The 21,688-nt window shown below is 39.2% G+C and overlaps 1 protein-coding gene across 10 annotated transcripts in view; it reads left to right on the top strand.

The window, feature by feature from the left end:
• RBMS3 (RNA binding motif single stranded interacting protein 3) overlaps positions 1-21,688 on the top strand; it is an 819,111-nt gene that overhangs the window by 497,886 nt on the left and 299,537 nt on the right. For all 10 annotated transcript variants that reach the window (XM_005695513.3, XM_005695514.3, XM_018067046.1 and 7 more), the window contains one exon: positions 18,025-18,182. In XM_005695513.3, coding sequence (XP_005695570.1) covers positions 18,025-18,182 — 158 coding nt within the window. The remainder of the gene's footprint in view (positions 1-18,024; positions 18,183-21,688) is intronic.

A 21,688-nucleotide genomic window follows, 5' to 3' on the forward strand; every position in this document is an offset into this window, starting at 1 on the left:
TGCTGTTGCAGCATGTGGGATCTAGTTCCCTGACCTGGGAACTCAGACCCCCTGCATTGGGAATGTGAAGTCTCAGCCACTGGACCACCAACAAAGTCCCACTTTTATGTAGTTTTATAATGCTCTTGGTTTATTATTTGTATTGGAGCTATAAACAGATAATCTAGACATACATAGTTGATTAAATATTTAAACATAAGTTTAAGTTCTTAATAAAAGTAACTAAATCAACACTAGGAGTCGTATGTATATTTATATAAGATATGATACATAGTGATAGATATGTAATAACAGTATATTTATGCCCTGCATATATATATTTTCCCCCACTTTAAAGGAGTTTGTACCAGGGTGTCTCAAGTTTGGCATAATAGATACTGTCATGCACAGAACATTCTTTGTTGTGGAGGGCTTTCTTATATGTTACTGGATACCAATAGCAGCCTCCTTTCTGCCCATTATGGCAAGTAAAAATGTTTCCATATATTGCCAGGTGTCTCCTAATGGGCAACATTGCCTCATTTCAAAATCAGTGACCTGTGCATAACTATAGCAACCATTGCCTCTTACCCTGTTGTGTCTTGGGCTACAGATTGTCAACTGCATCAGCTTTGTGTCTGCCACTGAGGGAAGGGTCCTGACGGTGTATGTGCGGGCCACACAATGGGATGAAAATCTGCCAGGGTCATGGAGAGATGGTGGTGTGGGGAAAGAATTACGTCCGCCCTTAAAGAGAATTTATCTGGCTCCTCTTTATGCTCTACTGTTTCCAGAGACCAGGGATTCCGTTTGAACCTCCACCTTCATTCTCTCTGTTCAGTCTCCTAGGCAGACATTTTACCAAATCCTTTCCTTGGCTAGCAGGAGCTAGGAGTATACATGTAATTCCAAAAGATAGGTGGTGTCCATGGTTTATTAATTATAAGAATCACATGGTAGTAAGGGGAACAAATGCTGAACTGCATGTTTTCTGTTCTTTTTATCTTGAGAGAGTGCAGTTTGAATGTAAGACAAAGAATGTATCCTGCCTTCTGATTCTTTAGTAAGGTGACGTTCTTACGAATATTTCTAATTTCAGATTTTATATATGTAGACTAATAGCTCATTTATTTTACTTCTACAGTTGTCTTAACTTTTATTTTCAAATAATTTTTAAGTTACCAAAAAGTTACACGAATTGCATAACACTCTCCACCTAGATTTTTCACATATTCAGCGTTTCCCACTTCTGCTTTATCATTTTCTCTCTCTCTCTCTATCATTTTCTCTATATATAGCAGTATTATCATTCTAAGATATTTGACACTGAGTTACAGACCTGGTGCCCTATTGTCCATAAATGCTTCCGTATACCTCGTAATAACAAGAACATTCATACCCAGTAAAATGAGCAAAATCAGAAAATTAACACTGATATGCTAAAAATGTCTATAAAGTCTCAATAAACTCCTTTATAATTAGCAAGCATTTTATCAGACCAGGAGCCAGGATTCAGTCCAGTGTGAGTCCTTACGTGGACCCATCACATCTTTTCAGTGTCCTTTAATCTCTGTTTTTCATGAACTCTCTTGCTTTTTCCATGATCCAGCGGATATTGGCAATTTGATCTCTGGTTACTTTGCCTTTTCTTTTTTGTTTTTCATATTGTATTTTATTATTATTATTTTTTTTTACTTTACATTATTGTATTGGTTTTGCCATACATCAACATGAATCTACCACGGGTGTACATGTGTTCCCAATCCTGAACCCCCCCTCCCCCCTCCGTCCCCATACCATCCCTCTGGGTCATCCCAGTGCACCAGCCCTAAGCATCCTGTATCCTGCATCGAATCTAGAATGGTGATTTGTTTCTTATATGATAGTATACATGTTTCAATGCCATTCTCCCAAATCATCCCACCCTCCCGACTGTCACAGAGTCCAAAAGACTGTTCATTGCATCTGTGTCTCTTTCACTGTCTTGCATACAGGGTTATTGTTCCCATCTTTCTAAATTCCATATATATGCATTAGTGTACTGTATAGGTGTTTTCTTTCTGGCTTACTTCACTCTGTATAATAGGCTCCAGTTTCATCCACCTCATTAGAACTGATCCAAACGTATTCTCTTTAATGGAAGAGTAATACTCCATTGTGTATATGTACCACAGCTTTCTTATCCATTCGTCTGCTGATGGACATCTAGGTTGTTTCCATGTCCTGGCTGTTATAAACAGTGCTGTGATGAACACTGGGGTACACGTGTCTCTTTCAATTCTGGTTTCCTCTGTGTGTATGCCCAGTGGGATTGCTGGGTCATAAGGCAGCTCTATTTGCAATTTTTTAAGGAATCTCCACACTCTTCTCCATAGTTTCTGTACTAGTTTGCATTCCCACCAACAGTGTAAGAGGGTTCCCTTTTCTCCACACCCTCTCCAGCATTTATTGCTTCTAGACTTTCGGATTGCAGCCATTCTGACTGGTGTGAAATGGTACCTCATTGTGGTTTTGATTTGCATTTCTCTAATAATGAGTGATGTTGAGCATCTTCTCATGTGTTTGTTAGCCATCCGTATGTCTTCTTTGGAGAAATGTCTATTTAGTTCTTTGGCCCATTTTTTGATTGGGTCGTTTATTTTTCTGGAATTGAGCTGCAGGAGTTGCTTGTATATTTTTGAGATTAGTTGTTTGTCAGTTGCTTCATTTGTTATTATTTTCTCCCATTCCAAAGGCTGTCTTTTCACCTTGCTTATAGTTTCCTTGGTTGTGTAGAAGCTTTTAATTTTAATTAGGTCCCATTTGTTTATTTTTACTTTTATTTCCAGTATTCAGGGAGGTGGGTCATAGAGGATCCTGCTCTGATCTATGTTGGAGAGTGTTTTGCCTATGTTCCCTTCTAGAAATTTTATAGTTTCTGGTCTTATGTTTATATCTTTAATCCATTTTGAGTTTATTTTTGTGTATGGTGTTAGAAAGTGTTCTAGGTTCATTCTTTTACAAGTGGTTGACCACTTTTCCCAGGACCACTCTGCCTTTTCTAAAACCAGCTTGAACATCTGGAAGTTCACGGTTCATGTATTGCTGAAGCCTGGCTTGGAGAATTTTGAGCATTACTTTACTAGTGTGTGTCATGAGTGCAGTTGTGCAGCTGTTTGAGCATTCTTTGGCAGTGCCTTTCTTTGGGATTGGAAGGAAAACTTACCTTTTTCAGTCCTGTGGCCACTGCTGAGTTTTCCAAATTTGGTGCCATATTGAGTGCAGCACTTTCACAGCATCATCTTTCAGAATTTGAAATAGCTCCACTGGAATTCCATCACTTCCACTAGCTTTGTTCATTATGATGCTTTCCAAGGCCCACTTGACTTCACATTCCAGGATGTCTGGCTCTAGGTGAGTGATCACACCATCGTGGTTATCTGGGTCGTGAAGATCTTTTTTGGTACAGTTCTTCTGTGTACCCTTGCCACCTCTTCTTAATATATTCTGCTTCTCTTAGGTCCATACTATTTCTGTCCTTTATTGTGCCCATCTTTGCATGAAATGTTCTCTTGGTATCTCTAATTTTCTTGAAGAGATCTCTAGTCTTTCCCATTCTGTTGTTTTCCTCTATTTCTTTGCATTGATCGCTGAGGAAGGCTTTCTTATCTCTCCTTGCTATTCTTTGGAACTCTGCATTCAAATGGGAATATCTTTCCTGTTCTCCTTTGCTTTTCACTTCTCTTCTTTTCACAGCTATTTGTAAGGCCTCCCCAGACAGCCATTTTGCTTTTTTGCATTTCTTTTCCATGGGGATAGTCCCTTGGACTGCAAGGAGATCCAACCAGTCCATTCTAATGGAGATCAGTCCTGGCTGTTCACTGGAAAGACTGATGCTGAGGCTGAAACTCCAATACTTTGGCCACCTCATGTAGAGTTGACTCATTGGAAAAGACCCTGATTCTGGGAGGGATTGGGGGCAGGAGGCGAAGGGTATGACAGAGGATGAGATGGCTGGATGGTATCACTGACTCGATGCACATGAGTTTGGGTGAACTCCGGGAGTTGGTGATTGACAGGGACGCCTGGCGTGCTGCGATTCATGGGGTCACAAAGAGTTGGACACAGCTGAGCAACTGAACTGAACTGAACTGAATCTCTGGTTCTTCTTCAGTCTTTCTTCATCTTGATTTTTTTTTAAAGATTACAGACCAGTTACTGTATTTTGAATGTCTCTCAACTTATGTGTGCCTGATACTTTCCAGTGAGTCCACTCAGGTGTGCACTGTTGGAACAAGGCCACAGAGCAGTCCTCTCCTTCTGATGTATCACATGGGACGGGGAGGGCACATGGTGTCCACCCACTCCATGTCGGTGAGAGAACTGATCGTAAGATATTGTCTGAAAGGTATCACCATGGATAAGTTAGCCTTGTGATTACTAATCTTTCAGGGGAAATTCTTTGAGGTTTGGAGAGAAATTCTTTGAGGTTTGGAGAGAAATTCTTTGGGATTATGTGCGGTTCCTAGTTCTCATCAAATTTTACTCACTTGTTTTGGCATATTCTGAAGATTCATGCTAAAGTCCATGATTACTATTCTTGTTACCAAGTACTGATTCTGTCATTCCAACTTTCCTTCCATATTTATTAGTTTGCATTCCACTTTAAGGATCCCTCATTTATTTAGTTATTCACTTACATAATAAAAGCCTCATGGAAGCACCCTAAGTGTGCCTCAAGAGACAACGGATAAAGAGGATGTGGTGCATAGATACGATGAATATTACTCAGCTATAAAAGGAATGACGTAATACCATTTGCAGCAACCTGGACGAACATAGAGATGGCCATACCTAGTGAAGTAAGCCAGTTAGACAAAGACAGATATCATATGATCATGCTTATATGTGGAATCTAAAGTAAAATGACTCAAATGAACTTATGTACAAAACACAATTAGGCCCACAGATACAGAAAACAAATTTATGCTTATCAAAGAGAAAGGGAAGGAGGGATAAAGTGAGAGTTTGCAATTAACAGATACCCACTATCATATAAAACTAGATAACCAACAAGGGCCTACTGTATGAAGTGAAAGTTGCTCAGTCGTGTTCGACTCTTTGTGACCCCATAGACTATACAGTCCATGGAATTCTCCAGGCCACAATACTGAAGTGTGTAGCCATTCCCCTCTCCAGGAGATCTTCCTAACCCAAGGATTGAACCCAGGTCTCCCACACTGCAGGTGGATTCTTTACCATCTGAGCCACCAGGGAAGCCCAGGAATACTAGAGTGGGTAGCCTGTCCCTTCTCCAGGGTAACTTCCTGGCCCAGTAATCAAACTGGGGTCTCCTGCATTGCAGGTGGATTCTTTATCAGCTGAGCTATCAGGCAAGTCCACTGTATAGCTTTTATACACACACACAGACGTATACCACATATATACATATACATATACATATACACATCTCTATGTATATGTTATACATATCTGAATCACTTTGCTCTACACCTGAAACACAACATTGTAAATCAACTATCCTTCAGTTAGAAGAAAAGAGCCTCATAGATTCTAATTGACGGGTTAAATCCTTTCTCACATTTCGCATATTTATTCTGGAATGTTGTAAATAGAGCTCTAACAAGGGAAAGATAAATGATGTTATAAACCTGCTACTCCTTTTCCTCTCCTCTCCCGCACACAGTATGATCCAGCTCTGCAGTCCTGTCTAGGATTTAGGGTCATCCAGCAGAAGCTGCCACCCTCTCAAAGGACGGGCACCCCTGCTGCCCCAGTGATGCCCTGAAGTGGAGCTGGAGGAGCACAAGGCATTCTCTCCTTGGAGGCCTGGAGCATGTTATTGTTCTTACTGTGCTAAGAATGCCAATGACTCTAAAGCTCGGGAAAAAAAGACTCTTAATGAGTTTCAGCATGTTAATGTACGGCAGGTTCCCAATTGTATGAATTTAAGAAGCTTAGCAATTCGGTATCTTCTGAATAATAGCATTTATTTTATACTCCAAATACTCCTGGGGAAGTCTGAATAGCATTGCAGCTTCTTTGGTGTAATAGCTTTGGTGGGCTAATTGACTTGAACAGTGGAATTGCTCCTTATAAAAAAAAGCCACACAGTTTTGATTAATGAGCCTAGTAATAAATCATTAATCTTTTTAGCTCATAAATGATAAGTACAGTGTTCTGTTTCCCCCTGTGATACATTTCTAGATTCTCCTGCTGATCCAGTGGCTACATTTTAAGAATCTCATCATCAGTTTAATATGTCCACCTCTATGTAATTTAATATAAGGTCTGGTAAGTTTGCACCCATGAGAAATGCAATGGGACAGATTCTAAATAGCAATAATTGCTGTTTTATGAACATGACTTACATTTAGTTCATAACTCTCCTTCTACAATGTCCTAAATGCTTTTATTTCTATAATTACTCATAATTATAGAGAGAATAATGAGTTACGGAGTTTCTACTGTATGTCTGGAACTCCCCTAAATTTTTAGTGTATTGTGTCATTGAATTCTCATGATAAGTCTCTGAAGTTATTAGTTATTATTTCTATTTTACAGTTCAGGAAATTTGCTGAGAAATGATAACTAGTTACTGTCATAAAACTCTGTAATGCCAGAATCACTGTGTCACTATCTGTTTACGGGTTATTCCTAATTAACATTTTCTAAAGATTTATACATAAAATTTTTTGTTAAAATTGAAATATATAAATATTAAACCCACGTTGAAAATTTTGGTTGTCTTAGTGGTTAATATCTCCTAGAGGGTTATATATTTCAGGAATTAACTTTATGTTCATAATGTAGCTGAGACACCATTTAGAAATAATTTAGACTGTCTAGTCACCATATTGAGGAAAACAGAATTTCATGTTATGGAGAGTAAGAGTATAGGAGGCAGATGTCTCCACCCTTGGTTGCACTCATGTGTCCACTAACAGGAAATAGCTTTTCTTACTGCGATTTTGTTGCACACTGTCTGTAAGTCTGAGCTCTCTATGGCAGGCAAGACACATGCCCATCATGTCTCTGTTGTCAGGATTTAGCTCAGTGACTGATACAGAGTAGACAAATGTATGATGAGTGAGTGAATGAACAGTCAATGTGTGTGTGTGTGCACGCGTGTGCATACACATGTGCACGCTCAGTTGTATCCAACTCTTTGTGACCCCAAGGACTGTAGCCCACCAGTCTCCTCTGTCCGTGGGGCTTCAGAATCCTTCTCGAGGGATCTTCCTGATCCAGGGATTAAGCCCAAGTCTCTTATATCTCCCACATGGGCAGGCAGGCTCTTTACCACTGAGCCACCTCGGAAGCTGAACAGTCAACAGGAACAGTGTAAGCTATAAGAGGATGGTCTGTTTAGTAAAGTGCCTTGAGTCACGATATGTAAATCCATAAGAGGCTTTGGCTGGCATCAGCAGTGTGTCCCTGAGCACCCCCCGTTCTTCAGGTGCGCTGGCCCGGAGCCCAGGATTCCGTAGAACTGGGGAGAAACAGATTTATGTGTGCTTTTTTCATCCACCTTCCAGGAAGTCTTGGTGGCATCCTTTTAACTCAGTGATGAGTCACAGTAAGAATAAGACTGATCACTTTCCCACTGATATATTTCAAGAAAATTACAGTTAATTTATGTGCCAAAAAAAGCTGGCATTGGGATGGAAGTTAATAGTTTTCAAAAGTAAAATGGCTTATGTCCTTTGAACACCTGCAACCCTCTGTGTACATCTTGCTTGCTGTTTTTCTACCAAGCTCATGATTTTAATACCAGAAATACAAGAAATGAAACAAGACGGTAGCATCCAGGTGACTTCCTTCTCCCTGCATTGATAGTGATACATCAGTTTTCATGGGCACACACACACACAAATTTTCTCCACGGTAATGTTAAGGATCACAGGCCGCCAGAAGTTCTACAGTCTTCTCAGGCTGTCTTCAGAGAGATTGGGACTAAATAAACCTAGGATATGCCATCCCTCACTTAGCCTGACAGTACTTACATGTCCAGCTGAATTTGTTTTCTTAAAGAAGGTACTGGTGTCGAACTGAAAGCACCTTCTTTCTCTATCCCATGTGAAATGTGCATGGCTTTACAAAACCAGCTTCCTGTGAAATCGACATTGGACAATTTTGGAATAAAAGTAGATTCGAGCAAAACAACAATGTAACAGCAACATTTCACATACCAAGCTGTCATTTTTTCACTTCCTCTATATAAAGCATAGAGTTTACAATGTATCCTCATGTAGTAGAGGTTAGAAGAAAACTAGTCAGGGGTGTTTTCCTTAGGAACTTGAGAAATTTTTGTTCTGCTAGCCTTGAAAACAGATCTTAACTTTGAGTCTTTCTCAAACTCAGCGGATGAAGGGATTTCCATCCATAGAATGGTCAATTGTGCTTCCACTGAACACCTGTACGAATCTACCCAGTGCTGGCTCCTTCACCTTGATCCCTTAGAAGTTATGAACCAGCCTTTAAACACATTGCTTTTGTTGCAATCTCAGGTCTCTGAGTCAGATAGATTGGGATTTGAATTATCATTGGATTTAACAGCTGTGTGACCTTAAACAATTGAATATCTTCTTTTAACCTCAGCTTTGTGACATAAAATAAGGACATTAACCAGACAGACAGACAGGGGTTGTTTTAAGGAAGAGAACCAGAATGAATTTAAATAACTTTAAAGCCTGGTATGTGGCGCAAAGTAAGCTTAAAAATAATATAAATCGCGTGTGTGTGCTGTGCTCAGGTGTGTCCGTCTCTTTGTGACCCCCTGGACTGTAGCCCACCAGGCTCCTCTGTCCATGGGGTTTCCCAGGGAAGAACACTGGAGTCAGTCGCCATTTCCTCTTCCAGGGGATCTTCCTGACCCAAGGATCAAACTTACATCTCCTGAGTCTCCTGCACTGGCGGGTGGATTCTTTACCGTTGAGCCACATGGGAAACCCAATATGAATCGTATATAAAAACAAATAATTTATATGACTTGACAATAATATTAATCCCTTGTAGCAATTACTATTGTAGTATGACTATGTCCTCTGCAATATTTGGGACGTACTTATGGTACCAAGTCCAATCCCATACTGCTCGCAGTATGACAGGCCAATAAATCAAGAGATGAGTTGGTGGGTCAAGGAATCATGACTTTATTGGAAAACTAGCAGACTGCGAAGATGGTGGACTTGTGTCCCAAAGAACCATCTTACCCAAGTTAGAACTCGGGCTTGTTTTATACTAAGAGGGGAGGGGGTGTGGTTGGTTGTTGCAAACTTCTTGGTGCCAGAATCCTTTGCTCTTGCAGCTGTTCTGGTAAACCTGGTCATGATGTTCTTGTAAACCTCCAACAAACAAATGTTATTCACTGTTCTGCGATTCTTTATCTCTATGCAAATGAAAAAGTGTTATACCCTTAAGGGTCAGAGAATGGGCAATCCCATATATTTCAAGCTATTGGCAATATCCCTTACTTGCAGCAAAAACAATAGAATAAAAAAGTTAAAGTAAAAAGAAATGGACCCAACATTGAGTCAGATTTGTTCTTTGCTATTATACTTACATTAAAAAATTTTGTGTTGTTTCACACAGAAATTCAGATTTAGCAGAGTACCCTATACTTTATTAGCATGCACTACTTTCAAGGGACCCCGTGATTACCACCTGAGTCTTGTCGCACAGTTCCAGTAATCACCATGTGTGGTAGGCACTGAGGTGTCACTGACACTGAGCCCAGTGGGAATGGTGGCCCTTGAGTGGAATTCTTTATCCTTAACTCCTTTACGCCTCACTCGGCGACACATTTGTGTGTGCCCCCCAACACGCCTGTGAGCCTCAGCAAGGCTCAGCTGTTCTGGGCAGAAGACACAGAGATGGTTTGCATGCATTCTGTATGTGTGTGTGTGTTGTAATGATCATTCCAGAAGAAATGAATAGGGTGCTGTAGCAAATGTATGGCCATATTCACGCCCTTTCCAGAATTTCAGTTGCTTGAAGAAGAACCATAGTTATTGTCCACGAATCAGGTGATGACATTCTGTTCTAAAACTCATGGCATCGAAAGCCCCATCAGAGAGGTGAATGAGACTGAGGGAAGGGGGTGTAATTTCTTTGCAATATTGAGTCTGTTTCTCTATAGTTTTGTTTCCTGCTCTCATTCTTGACCTTCAGGAGTCTGAGTACAAAACCATCCATATTTGTGACATAACAGTACGTTACAATAAAACTATAGAGAGAGCTCAATATTGTAGAATGTTAATGTAGCGTTTTCTCACAGGAGAAACCATCCCATCAGGTGATACTGGGCTGAGTTCAGGAGGTCCTGTGAAGGGAGAAGTCGAGCAGAGCCAGGACCCCGCCTGGCCCAGGACTACACACAGGTAACTCCGACGCAGTCACTGAGACACAGGGCACTCACTTAGCCCTTTGCTGCTTACCTCATCCCAGGGCCCTGCCTTAAAGAGCAGCATGTGACCCAGTGTTCAGGTTGTCCTGAGCCTTGGACACGATTTCTCATTCTCTGCTGAGTGTGTTGTCCAGAACTAACCCGTGTCCCCAGTTGAACTTGGGGATAAGAACTCCAATTGCCAATGCTGTGCTTAGACATGGAATCTGAAATGATGAAATCCTTCTTTGCAACATGTGTTCCTTAGGGAAATTGTTCTTATTGATTCTTATTTTATGGAAATTGTTCTTATTGGTGCCTCAGGAGGAAACACTGCTGGATGCCTCTGCTCTGCCTCCATCAGTATGTGAGAGCCGGGGAAGAGAAATCGCCTTCTCACTCTTAGGAGAGGCAGAAGACAGTTGAAACTAGAGGGCAGCCGCCTTCATTGCTTAGCAGATAAGACAGAGGATATCTTTATTGGGCACTATTTAGGGGTGAAAGCCTACTTCTTCTTAGTAGTCTTTCTTTAGTTTTCCCTTTAATGGTCTCTAATGCAATAGATGCTTCTAGAGAAAGGGGGAGACTCTGGCTCTCTTTATACCTGGTCCAAGACCATGTTTTTGTGGCTAGGGAACAAAAAGGTCCTATGTGAAGGTCAGAGCTAAGACTGCTCTCATATTTTTATGGCAAAACAGATTTGACAAAATTAACACTTTGTATTAGTTAAGAGTCTTTATAGAGAAACAGTAAGGTACATGTGTGTGTGTTTGTGTGTGTGTGTGTGTGTGTGAGAGAGAGAGAGAATTCTGTTTCATGAAATCTGCCTGATTATGGAGGCTGACAATCTCAAGATCTGAGGTCAGCAAGCTGTGCTGGAGACCCAGTAATAGCCAGTGTTTCAGTTTTGAGTTCAAAGGCCGGAAAGAAATTGTGTCCCCGCTTGAAGGTGGTCAAACTAAACTTGAGGGAGGATCAGCCTTGTTCAGCTCTTCAGTGATTAGATAAGGCCCACTCACATTAGAGAGGGTGATCTATTTTATTCAGTAAACAAATTAGTTTAAATGTTAACGTCATTCAGAAAGCACTCTCTCAGCTAGATTTAGAACAATGCCTGACCAATTTTCTGAGCAGCCTGTGGCTCGGTCCAGGTAGCAAATGAAATTAATCATCAGAGGAGTATGTCCAGAATGGCTGGTTTCTTCCAGATCTTGCCGAAATGAGCTGGAACTCCTAGAGCTATGCATCAAACAGGCTGATGATGTTACTAGAAGGGTAAGAACATTTGTGTACAAAGTTAGTGTTACACTAATTCTAAAATCTCTGCTGCCTTTAAGGGCAGCTTATTAATTCAAGAGGCTCTGACTCCATGTTTTTGCTTTTTGGGAAAGGGAAAACACTTTTTATTATTATTAATTTTTAAATTGCTATAGCATTTAAAATAAGCTCTTTCATTAAAAAGTGATACCATCACAATATTTTAATTATCCTCCAATTAAATAAATTTTACAGAAAAGCAATTGCACCTTTGTTTCCACGTTGATTTTTCATTCTACTAGAGAGATCCATTGAATAGCAATATTTGTTGGCAATCCCGAGAATTGGCATACTGTAGTACAAAGGGTACTATCTTGATCTTGATCAAGATAAAAAATATCACTTATGATGTAATTTATTCACTTACTCACCATGTGTGTTTGGTACCCTTCTTAAAATATCAGAATCAATTTTCTCATTTGTAGAGTAATGATAATAACTCTTGCCTATCTACTGCCTAGGAGTGTTAGAAAGGGCCATATAAAATAAAATAAATGCCCCTAAACACCTTAAATACTGTACAACTCTGCTCCAGTAAGGAATAATATTATTATCTGTAGTCTATATGACCATCCCCTTCAATGTGTTTTAAAAATATTTTTTTTTTCCTTTTTAAATTTTTGTTTACTTTTATATTTTTTCTTTTACATTTAATTGAAGTATAGTTAATTTACAATGTTGTATTAGTTTCAGATGTACAACAAAGTAATTCAGTTTAAATATATATAATATATATATTCCTTTTCAGATTCTTTTCCCTTATAAAGTTATTATTAGAATGGCATTAATTGACATAACTATAAACTGGTATATTTTAGCAGAAATGAAATTTGATGAAAGAATAATTAAGAAAACAAGCGCTGATATAATCTTTCTTTCAATTTAGGTTAGAGAAACAAAATTATATATGAATTACACTGATACCATTCTATGTATAAGCCTCATCATTCTTAAGTATTTGTTCAAATTTTATCAACATACTTTTTTTTTTTTTTTTAAATTTTAAAATCTTTAATTCTTACATGCGTTCCCAAACATGAACCCCCCTCCCACCTCCCTCCCCACAACATCTCTCTGGGTCATCCCCATGCACCAGCCCCAAGCAAGCTGCACCCTACGTCAGACATGGACTGGCGATTCAATTCTTACATGACAGTATACATGTTATAATTCCCATTCTCCCAAATCATCCCACCCTCTCCCTCTCCCTCTGAGTCCAAAAGTCTGGTATACACATCTGTGTCTTTTTTCCTGTCTTGCATACAGGGTCGTCATTGCCAACTTCCTAAATTCCATATATATGTGTTAGTATACTGTATTGGTGTTTTTCTTTCTGGCTTACTTCACTCTGTATAATTGGCTCCAGTTTCACCCATCTCATCAGAACTGATTCAAATGAATTCTTTTTAACGGCTGAGTAATACTCCATTGTGTATATGTACCACAGCTTTCAAAATCATATGTTTGCTTTAGAGTTGTTTCAAACATCTTCAGGGTATTTTGTCACCACTGCTCAGAGCAATTCATCCTGAGACAATTTTGTCCACTTAACAGTTAAAAGTGACTATTAATTGATTGCACATAATGTTGTGCTTTTCTAAAAAGAAAAGTTTGATAGTACATAAAGTAGGCAAAGACTGGTAACTTAGTGTAATATATTATCATGGAAAAAATAGAAATATTTCCCCCTAAATCAGTGTTATAATTTGATCTACCAAATAGTACTTGTTCAAAATAAATACATACAGAAATAGAGAGTAAGCATTTAAAACTTTTTATAACAATTTCACATTAGCATGACATTTAATCCAAATATAATTTCGATCTATTGAATATGGCAATAAAAATTACAACTTGCATTTTGTGTCTTTTAATTTTGTTCTATTAGCTTTGGCAAATATAAATATTTTACAAATACCAGTTTGTGACAGATTGGAAATTAAAATGGTTCCCACCACAGGTGGCTTGAGAAACTTTGCTCTAAAATCTCTAATGCCAATAACTACTTCCTGAATATTTAAATAGAATTTCATCAAGCATGAGTGTTATCGGATTGAGTGTTGAAATCTTGTTCAAAAGTTGTTACCTTTTCTAGAAGCATGTATATATAATAGTTATGTTATGCATCCAACAAACACAGACCCAGACACAATATTTGGTCATGATGTGAGCGATAATGTTGACCTCTATTTGTCTTCATTTGCTAAGCTTCCTCAAAATGTTCTGAAGTTGTTCCAAACTACATTAAAAAAGTGAATGAACACCAATAAATCTAACACCAAAAATCCATGGCAAGTGAAGCCATGAAATGAATGTTTACATATTCTTACATAAAACAGCAACGTCTCTGCTCCCATTAACAATGGGGCAGGTACCATTCTAACTTTTTCACGATCTTTTGATGAAGCTCAATAATAAATCAAGAAGTCTCTATACAGATGAAAAGATACGGACAGACCCAATGGAGGAGTTACTTATGCTGACACAGTCCATTACGTGTAATATATGTACGAATTATAGTCATATACTTACAGATTATATGCTGTAGAGGGGTCATTCAGTGATGGTACGTGAGATGCCAACTAAGGCCAGGAACCCCCTTTTTTTGGCTTAACTTTGTGTCTAAACTAAGTAATGAGTAAGCAACTGTGAATGAAATAACATATGCAGAGATATTCTTTTCTGTACTAATATTTCTCTGAACTACAAACTTCTGTCTGCTATTCTCTGGAATTTACGAGGAAAGACAGTATAAAGCATTGGGAAGAACATTAGACCAGGCATGAAGGGACATGGGTTCTATTTCCAGCCTGTTGCTACTTAGCTGGGTGGCCTTGAGTAAATCATAAGCACTACTCCAGTCTCTATCTTTCCCCCCATCTGTTAAATGATCCTATTGGATGAGGTGCCCCTTCAGCTCCATTCTGGAGCTAAATGATCATGAAAAGTTAAAAACAGATTGGTAAAAGTTTCTAGAGTGTAGGTATCATATGAGTTATTAGTTTTAGTTTTTTTTTTTTTCAAATTTAAAAGGCATATTCTTTCAGGTTCACAGCGACAAAGAGCCTTTCAAAAGAAACCGTCTGTTTACATAAATCTGATGCATAAATAAAAATAAAAATATAGATGTATATATTATTTTAAAGGTCATTCTATATAGAAATTAACTTCTATTGTCAAGTCAACAAATATATTCAAGACTTGTATTTCAGAGGAGAGAATGAGTTAATGAATAACACTGTCCCGCACTCTAGTCTTTCTATGAACACAAATCAAGGAGTGGCCTCTCCAATTCTGTACTGTCTCTGTGAATACAGATTAGGAGTTGGCCTTGCCCTTTGAATTTGGATTCAGAAAGTAGCTTCCTGGGCAGTCTCTTGTGTGTAAGCTCTGTCTGTTTATTGCACTCCATTTTGAAAAGGTGCAAGTAAATGAATCAGGATATTAATGCTACTTGAAAAATGGAAAGATTGTACAGAATGCTGGCTAGGGGGGTTGTTTGCTTATGGCTGTTTATCCTCATTTAGGACAAAGGGGTGCAGAACACTGGGCAAATTCCCACCCATTCCTGGGACTGCCGTATGTTGCGGTCTGCTCTCTGGGCTAAAGCAGGAGCTCCCACTGGGGCTTGAGTTGACCTGGAAGTGTAAGCTCCAAAAATCACACTGTAAGAAAGTTATTCTTTTCTCAACTCTGATTCTTCCCAGGAAAAAGACTCTGTCTGGTCCTAGTGTGGTCAATACCTCTCTTACTTACAAATCTCTTTTGTAACTAAGAGAGAATCAACCACCAAGGTCAAAATCTTCTGTGAAAAAGCAATATCTAATATAACTTAATAACATTAATTTGTTACCAGTTTTGACAGTAACCTACTTATTTAAAGTGATCCTGGCCTTTTAGCTATGCAAGCAACATACTGTTATCTTTTTAAATGGGTTTACTTAAGCCCAAAGGTATTTTGATGTAAAGAAAAGTTTTAAGTAAATGAAATTAGTACATGGCTGGCACATTTTCTAAGATGATATGCAAATGATTACAGCGTGGATAACAGTGGACTGGACTAGCGGAAAGGGCACTGAGATGGAAGATAGAAAACCTGACTAAATTTAATTTGAACCCTGTCACTAATTATCAAATTGTCTTCAAGTAAGATGGTGAAAAGTTCATGCTTCTATTTCCTCATTATCCAGTAACTATGATGCTATTTGCTTACCTGGCTGTGGAAAGATGATAGGAAGATTAAAATTAAAGGATGGGTAGTAAAATAATATAAAGATGGAAGTTGTGTGTGCATAGGCTTGCTATTAGGTGTCTGAAATGCCACTTTTTTTTTAATCACCCCCTCTAAGGGGTGGGGATCATGTCACTTAGGAAAAAATAATATCTCCATTTTCTCTCTAGGATCACGCCATTAATTAGTGATGTGTGTGAGAGAGTGAGAGAAACTGACCACGGCTATACAGCTTCTCCATTTAAACTATATTCCCAAATGCTGAAGTTGTGTCGTAGTTTTTGTTTGAGTGCATATTTATTTGCAGAGATTTCCCTGGTGATCAAAAAGCTTGAAAACTAAACTGTGTTTCAAAAAGAACCTAATAATAGATCTAATTCATCTCAAAGCCTAATAAAAATATTATGACCTACATGAATATTTAGAAACTGCTAAACATAAAGGAGTTTAGTTTCATGCCAAAATTGTTTCTTGACCTGTAATAGTAATTGGAATCGTGTTCATTGTACTTAAAACCTCAAATATCTACAGAAGATATCATCTCTTCACAAAAGATATTTTTACTGTTATATCATCTCATTTGCTACAGACTTCAGCACTGCTTTTCCCAATGTGATTGTTTCTTGTTGTTTTAGTTAAAATATAATAGTTCATTTAAGTATCTGATCTGTTCTGATATTAACTAATCACATCAGGGTTTTGGCTGTGCATTCCCTTGTAGCTCAGTCGGTAAAGCATCTGCCTGCAGTGCAGGAGACCCGGGTTCAATCCCTGGGTTGAGAAGATCCCCTGGAGAAGGAAATGGCAACCCACTCCAGTATCCTTGCCTGGAAAGTCTCATGGACACTGGAGCCTGGTGGGCTGCAGTCCATGGGGTCGCAAAGAGTCGGGCACAACTGAGCGACTAACACTTAATTACATCAGGTTTTTGGCTGTGCATTATTTTGAGACATATAACTAAGTTCCAACATATAAATTCCCTCTGTGAAATAGCAAATGTTCGTGTACTTGGAAATAATGCTGGCAGGTTGTTTGATTTCCCATCCTATTAAAAAAGCTTATTTAAGCACTAGTACTACTTCATAATCTCATTCACGTGTAAATATTTAGTTGTGTTCTGTGGCAGTGAGCAATCATCAGAAATCACCTGAAAGGCTTGTCAAAACACAGGTCATTTGGCCCACACTCAAGTTTCTGATCCGGGAGTGGGTCTTGAGAATTTACATCACTGGCAAGTTCCCAACTGATGCTGAGGCTGATGATAAATGACGTTCTAGGACCATACTTCTTTTCCCCACATTGATTCAGTGGAAAGCAGTATAGTAAGACAGGAAAACTCATGAACTTGGGGGATACTCCCCAGGTTTCAGCCCTGGCTTTGATGTTTATGAGCTATGTAACTTAGACAAGCCATGGCTGGATTTCGTCCTCTTTAACATAGTAACAATTATATATCCTGGGAATATTGAATGAAATAGTGTATATCAAGGGTTTAAAACAATGCCTAGTGTGTGGTGAAGGGCCTCCTAGGGAGCACTAGTGGTAAAGAACCCACCTGCCAATGAAGGAGATGGAAGAGATGTGGGTTAGATCCCTGGGTCGGGAAGATGCCCTGGAGGAGGGCATGGCAACCCACTGCAGTATTCTTGCCTGGAGAGTCCCGCAGAGGAGCTTGGCAGGCTATCGTCTGTAGCGTCACAAGAGTTGGACACGACTGAGGTTACTTAGCACGCGCACCCACACATGACTATGAACACTCTCTAAATGCAACATTAGTAACTAGTGGTGAAGGCAATTAGAGTGGTTATAGAACCACCAGTTAATGGTCATAGAACATACGTGTTTACCTTTGTTCAACCTCAATAAAAGTTCGTTAGTCTTTTCTAAGGAAGGCTGGACAGAAAGCTTAGTTGTCACAGATGACATTGTTTCTATGAGAAGCATCCTGGGGCATAGGAATCCAGTGAAAAGGAACACTGCCCTTACTGAAAGCACTTGAGCAGAATGTTGGAGATTGGAATCTAGATGGCAATGTAAGGAAAATGTATCCATTTCTGCAGTGTTTCTCAATATTCAGAACTTACCACATGTGTTTCTTTTTTTCCCTTAGCAACAAGAGCAAGACCCAACAAACCTTTACATATCAAATCTCCCCATTTCTATGGATGAGCAGGAACTTGAGAATATGCTGAAACCTTTTGGACATGTCATTTCCACAAGAATACTAAGAGATGCTAATGGAGTCAGCAGAGGCGTTGGCTTTGCCAGGTAAAACACCTGCTCTTTCCTAAGTATGCACTTTTAATTCCATCCCTTTATAGCATTAGAATAGTTCTGGAATGTAGAATATTCAAAGAAGAGTAGCTTGTCAAACTGACTCTGTATCTTTGCTTTGAGTTGGGGAATTCCAATGTAACTAGAAATATGTTGTTCTTGCTAAAATATGTACACAGAATGTTTATATCTGTCACATGTCATGATGAAATGCCTAACACGTTCCCAGTCCTCTCTATGCCTATAGGTCAACAAAATCAGATGCTGTCTATCTCACTAAGGGTAATAAATGCTTAGAACCCCAAAGTCAAAGACCGCATGGGCTGAACAAAGCATGCACATGATTTATCATTGATTTCCAAAGAGCTAGATGGTAGAATTGCTCAGCCAGGGAAGAGAGAAGATTCAGAGAAACAGGAATTGTTGGGAAGTCCCAAGGAACTCAGAAATCTAAGAGGAGGTGAAGAGGGCATTTGCATTTAAGAGGCCCTTGCCGCGAGCTTTTGATGTTTTAATCAAAACAAAAAAGAACAGATTGCACCTTTCTCATTGTTGGAAAAAGACGCGTAGTTTTCTTTTTAACTTTTAAGGGAATGTTTACCAAAGGGGATCTCAGCCAGAAATGGAGTTAAAATGGTTGTACCTGCTGTGCTTTCATGAAAAAAAACAAAGTTAAGGAAACTGCAGAGAAAAAGAAACTGCTCAATGGCAAAGAAGAAAAGGAAAAGCTGTGTCTCCACAGCTGGGTGTGTTTATGTGTCTTCAGCGGACTCACCGTGAATGAATGGATGGATGTTACATGTCATCTGGAAGCCAGCCCTTACAGATAGGCATGTCTGCCTGTGGGGAACCCTGGCATCTCTTGGAAAAAATCATCTCAAACCAACTTCTGTGAACACCCTTGGAAAGATAAGAAAACACAGTTGTTAACTAATCTCTACCTTGACTTCCTGGAGTTCATGGACCAAGTCTTAATGTCTATGCAATATTCTACACATACTAGCCTGGGAGACCTCCACAGGATGCATGTCTTATGATTTGAAGAGAAGTCAGCAGAATGAAGAAAATCTCCCAGACTTGAATATATTCACGAGGCATTTAAGTTTTCAGAACTTTATTAACTGTTGATTTTAATGGTCAAGGCAGAGCTAATCGGACCACCTGGGTCTCTGAAATTTGCCAATGTAGTCACTCTTGGAGATGGTACCAGCTGCTCTTGGAGCCCTGGCAATGCAGGATTCACTGAACGCCTGCTATGCTCCACTTCACACAGCATATCCCTGCCCCCCCAAACCTCTCTCTAACAAATCAGTTTCTCCCTCATGTGTGCTCCTGCTGAGAAAGAAACATTTCAAATTCATCAAGTGAACACCTTTTCCAAGAAGATCTATGTCTTTTTAAAATTATTTTTAAGCAAAAGATTTTTGGTACAAGGATGAATATATTAGTTTGTTCAGACAGTCATAGCAGACTTCAACAGACTAGTTGCCTTTAAACAACAGACACATAGTTTCTCTCAACTCTAGGGGCTAGAAGTTCAAGATCAAGGTGGCAGCAGGGTTTGGTTTCCTCTCTGCATTTGGTGTTAATAGATGGTCTTCTTTTCCTGTATCTTCACATAATCTGCCCTTTGTGTGTGTTCCTAATCTCTTACTGTCTTCCCATCAGTCAGATTGAACTAGGATCCACCCATTATATATGCACAATTTATAACCCAGTCTCCTAGAATAAACCATATTGGAAAAGAACATTTAAGAAAGAATGTATATATGTGTAAAACTGAGTCACTTTGCTGTGTAGCAGAGATTAATATAACAGTGTAAGCCAACTACACTTCAAGTAAAAAAATAAATGAACTTAATATAAAAATGTTTATATATATATATATACACACACACATCTTTATTCATCTATTGTTGATGGACACATAGTCCTTTCTATGCCTTGGTCATCATAAAAATACTACTGTGAACATGTGGGTGCATGTATCTTTTTGAAATAATGTTTTTGCTTTCTTCTGATACATATATATATATATATATGAATGGGATTGCTGGGTCACATGGTATTTCTGTTTGCAGGTTTTGGAGGAATTTTCATTCTCTTTTGCAGTGTGTGTACCCACTGACACGCCCACAGTAGTGTACAGAGTTCCCTTTTCTCTATACCCTGCCAACATTTGCTATATGTGTCCTTTGATGATAGCCATCCTCACAGATGTGAGACAATATCACACTGCGGTTTTGATTTACAAGTCTCTGCTGATTTGTGATACGGAGCATCTTTTGTTTAATGGCCATCTCTACATCTGTTTTGTGAACAATGTCCATTCAGGACTTGTGTCTGTTTTAAAGTCTAGTAGTTCAGATTTGGATGTTGAGTTTTTTTTCTAATACTGAATTTGTATGTTTGGATATTAAGCTCTTATCAGCCATATCAGTTGCAAATATTTTCTTAAATTCAGAAGATTGTCTTTTTGTCAATGGTTTCCTTTCCTGTGTAAAGTCTTTTAAGTTTAATAAGGCCCCATTTTTTAATTTTGCTATTGTTTCCTTTGTCTTCAGTTCAGTTCAGTTCAGTCACTCAGTCATGTCCAACTCTTTGCGACCCCATGAATCGCAGCACGCCAGGCCTCCCTGTCCATCACCAACTCCCGGAGTTCTCTCAGACCCACGTCCATCAAGTCCGTGATGCCATCCAGCCATCTCATCCTCTGTCGTCCCCTTCTCCTCCTGCCCCCAATCCCTCCCAGCGTCAGAGTCTTTTCCAATGAGTCAACTCTTCGCATGAGGTGGCCAAAGTACTGGAGTTTCAGCTTTAGCATCATTCCTTCCAAAGAAATCCCAGGGCTGATCTCCTTCACAATGGACTGGTTGGATCTCCTTGCAGTCCAAGGGACTCTCAGGAGTCCTTTCCAACACCACAGTTCAAAAGCATCAATTCTTCGGTGCTCAGCTTTCTTCACAGTCCAACTCTCACATCCATACATGACCACTGGAAAAACCATAGCCTTGACTAGACAGACCTTTGTTGGCAAAGTAATGTCTCTGCTTTTGAATATGCTATCTAGGTTGGTCATAACTTTCCTACCAAGGAGTAAGCATCTTTTAATTTCATGGCTGCAGTCACCATCTGCAGTGATTTTGGAGCCCCCCAAAATAAAGTCTGACACTGTTTCTACTGTTTCCCCATCTATTTCCCATGAAGTGATGGGACCAGATGCCATGATCTTCGTTTTCTGAATGTTGAGCTTTAAGCCAACTTTTTCACTCTCCTCTTTCACTTTCATCAAGAGGCTTTTCATTTTCTCTTCACTTTCTGCTATAAGGGTGGTGTCATCTGCATATCTGAGGTTATTGATATATCTCCCAGAAATCTTGATTCCAGCTTGTGCTTCTTCCAGCCCAGCATTTCTCAGGATGTACCCTGCATATAAGTTAAATAAGCAGGGTGACAATATACAGCCTTTACATACTCCTTTTCCTATTTGGAACCAGTCT

The sequence above is a fragment of the Capra hircus genome, chromosome 22, assembly GCF_001704415.2.
Source record: "Capra hircus breed San Clemente chromosome 22, ASM170441v1, whole genome shotgun sequence".
Classification (NCBI taxonomy): Eukaryota; Metazoa; Chordata; class Mammalia; order Artiodactyla; family Bovidae; genus Capra; species Capra hircus.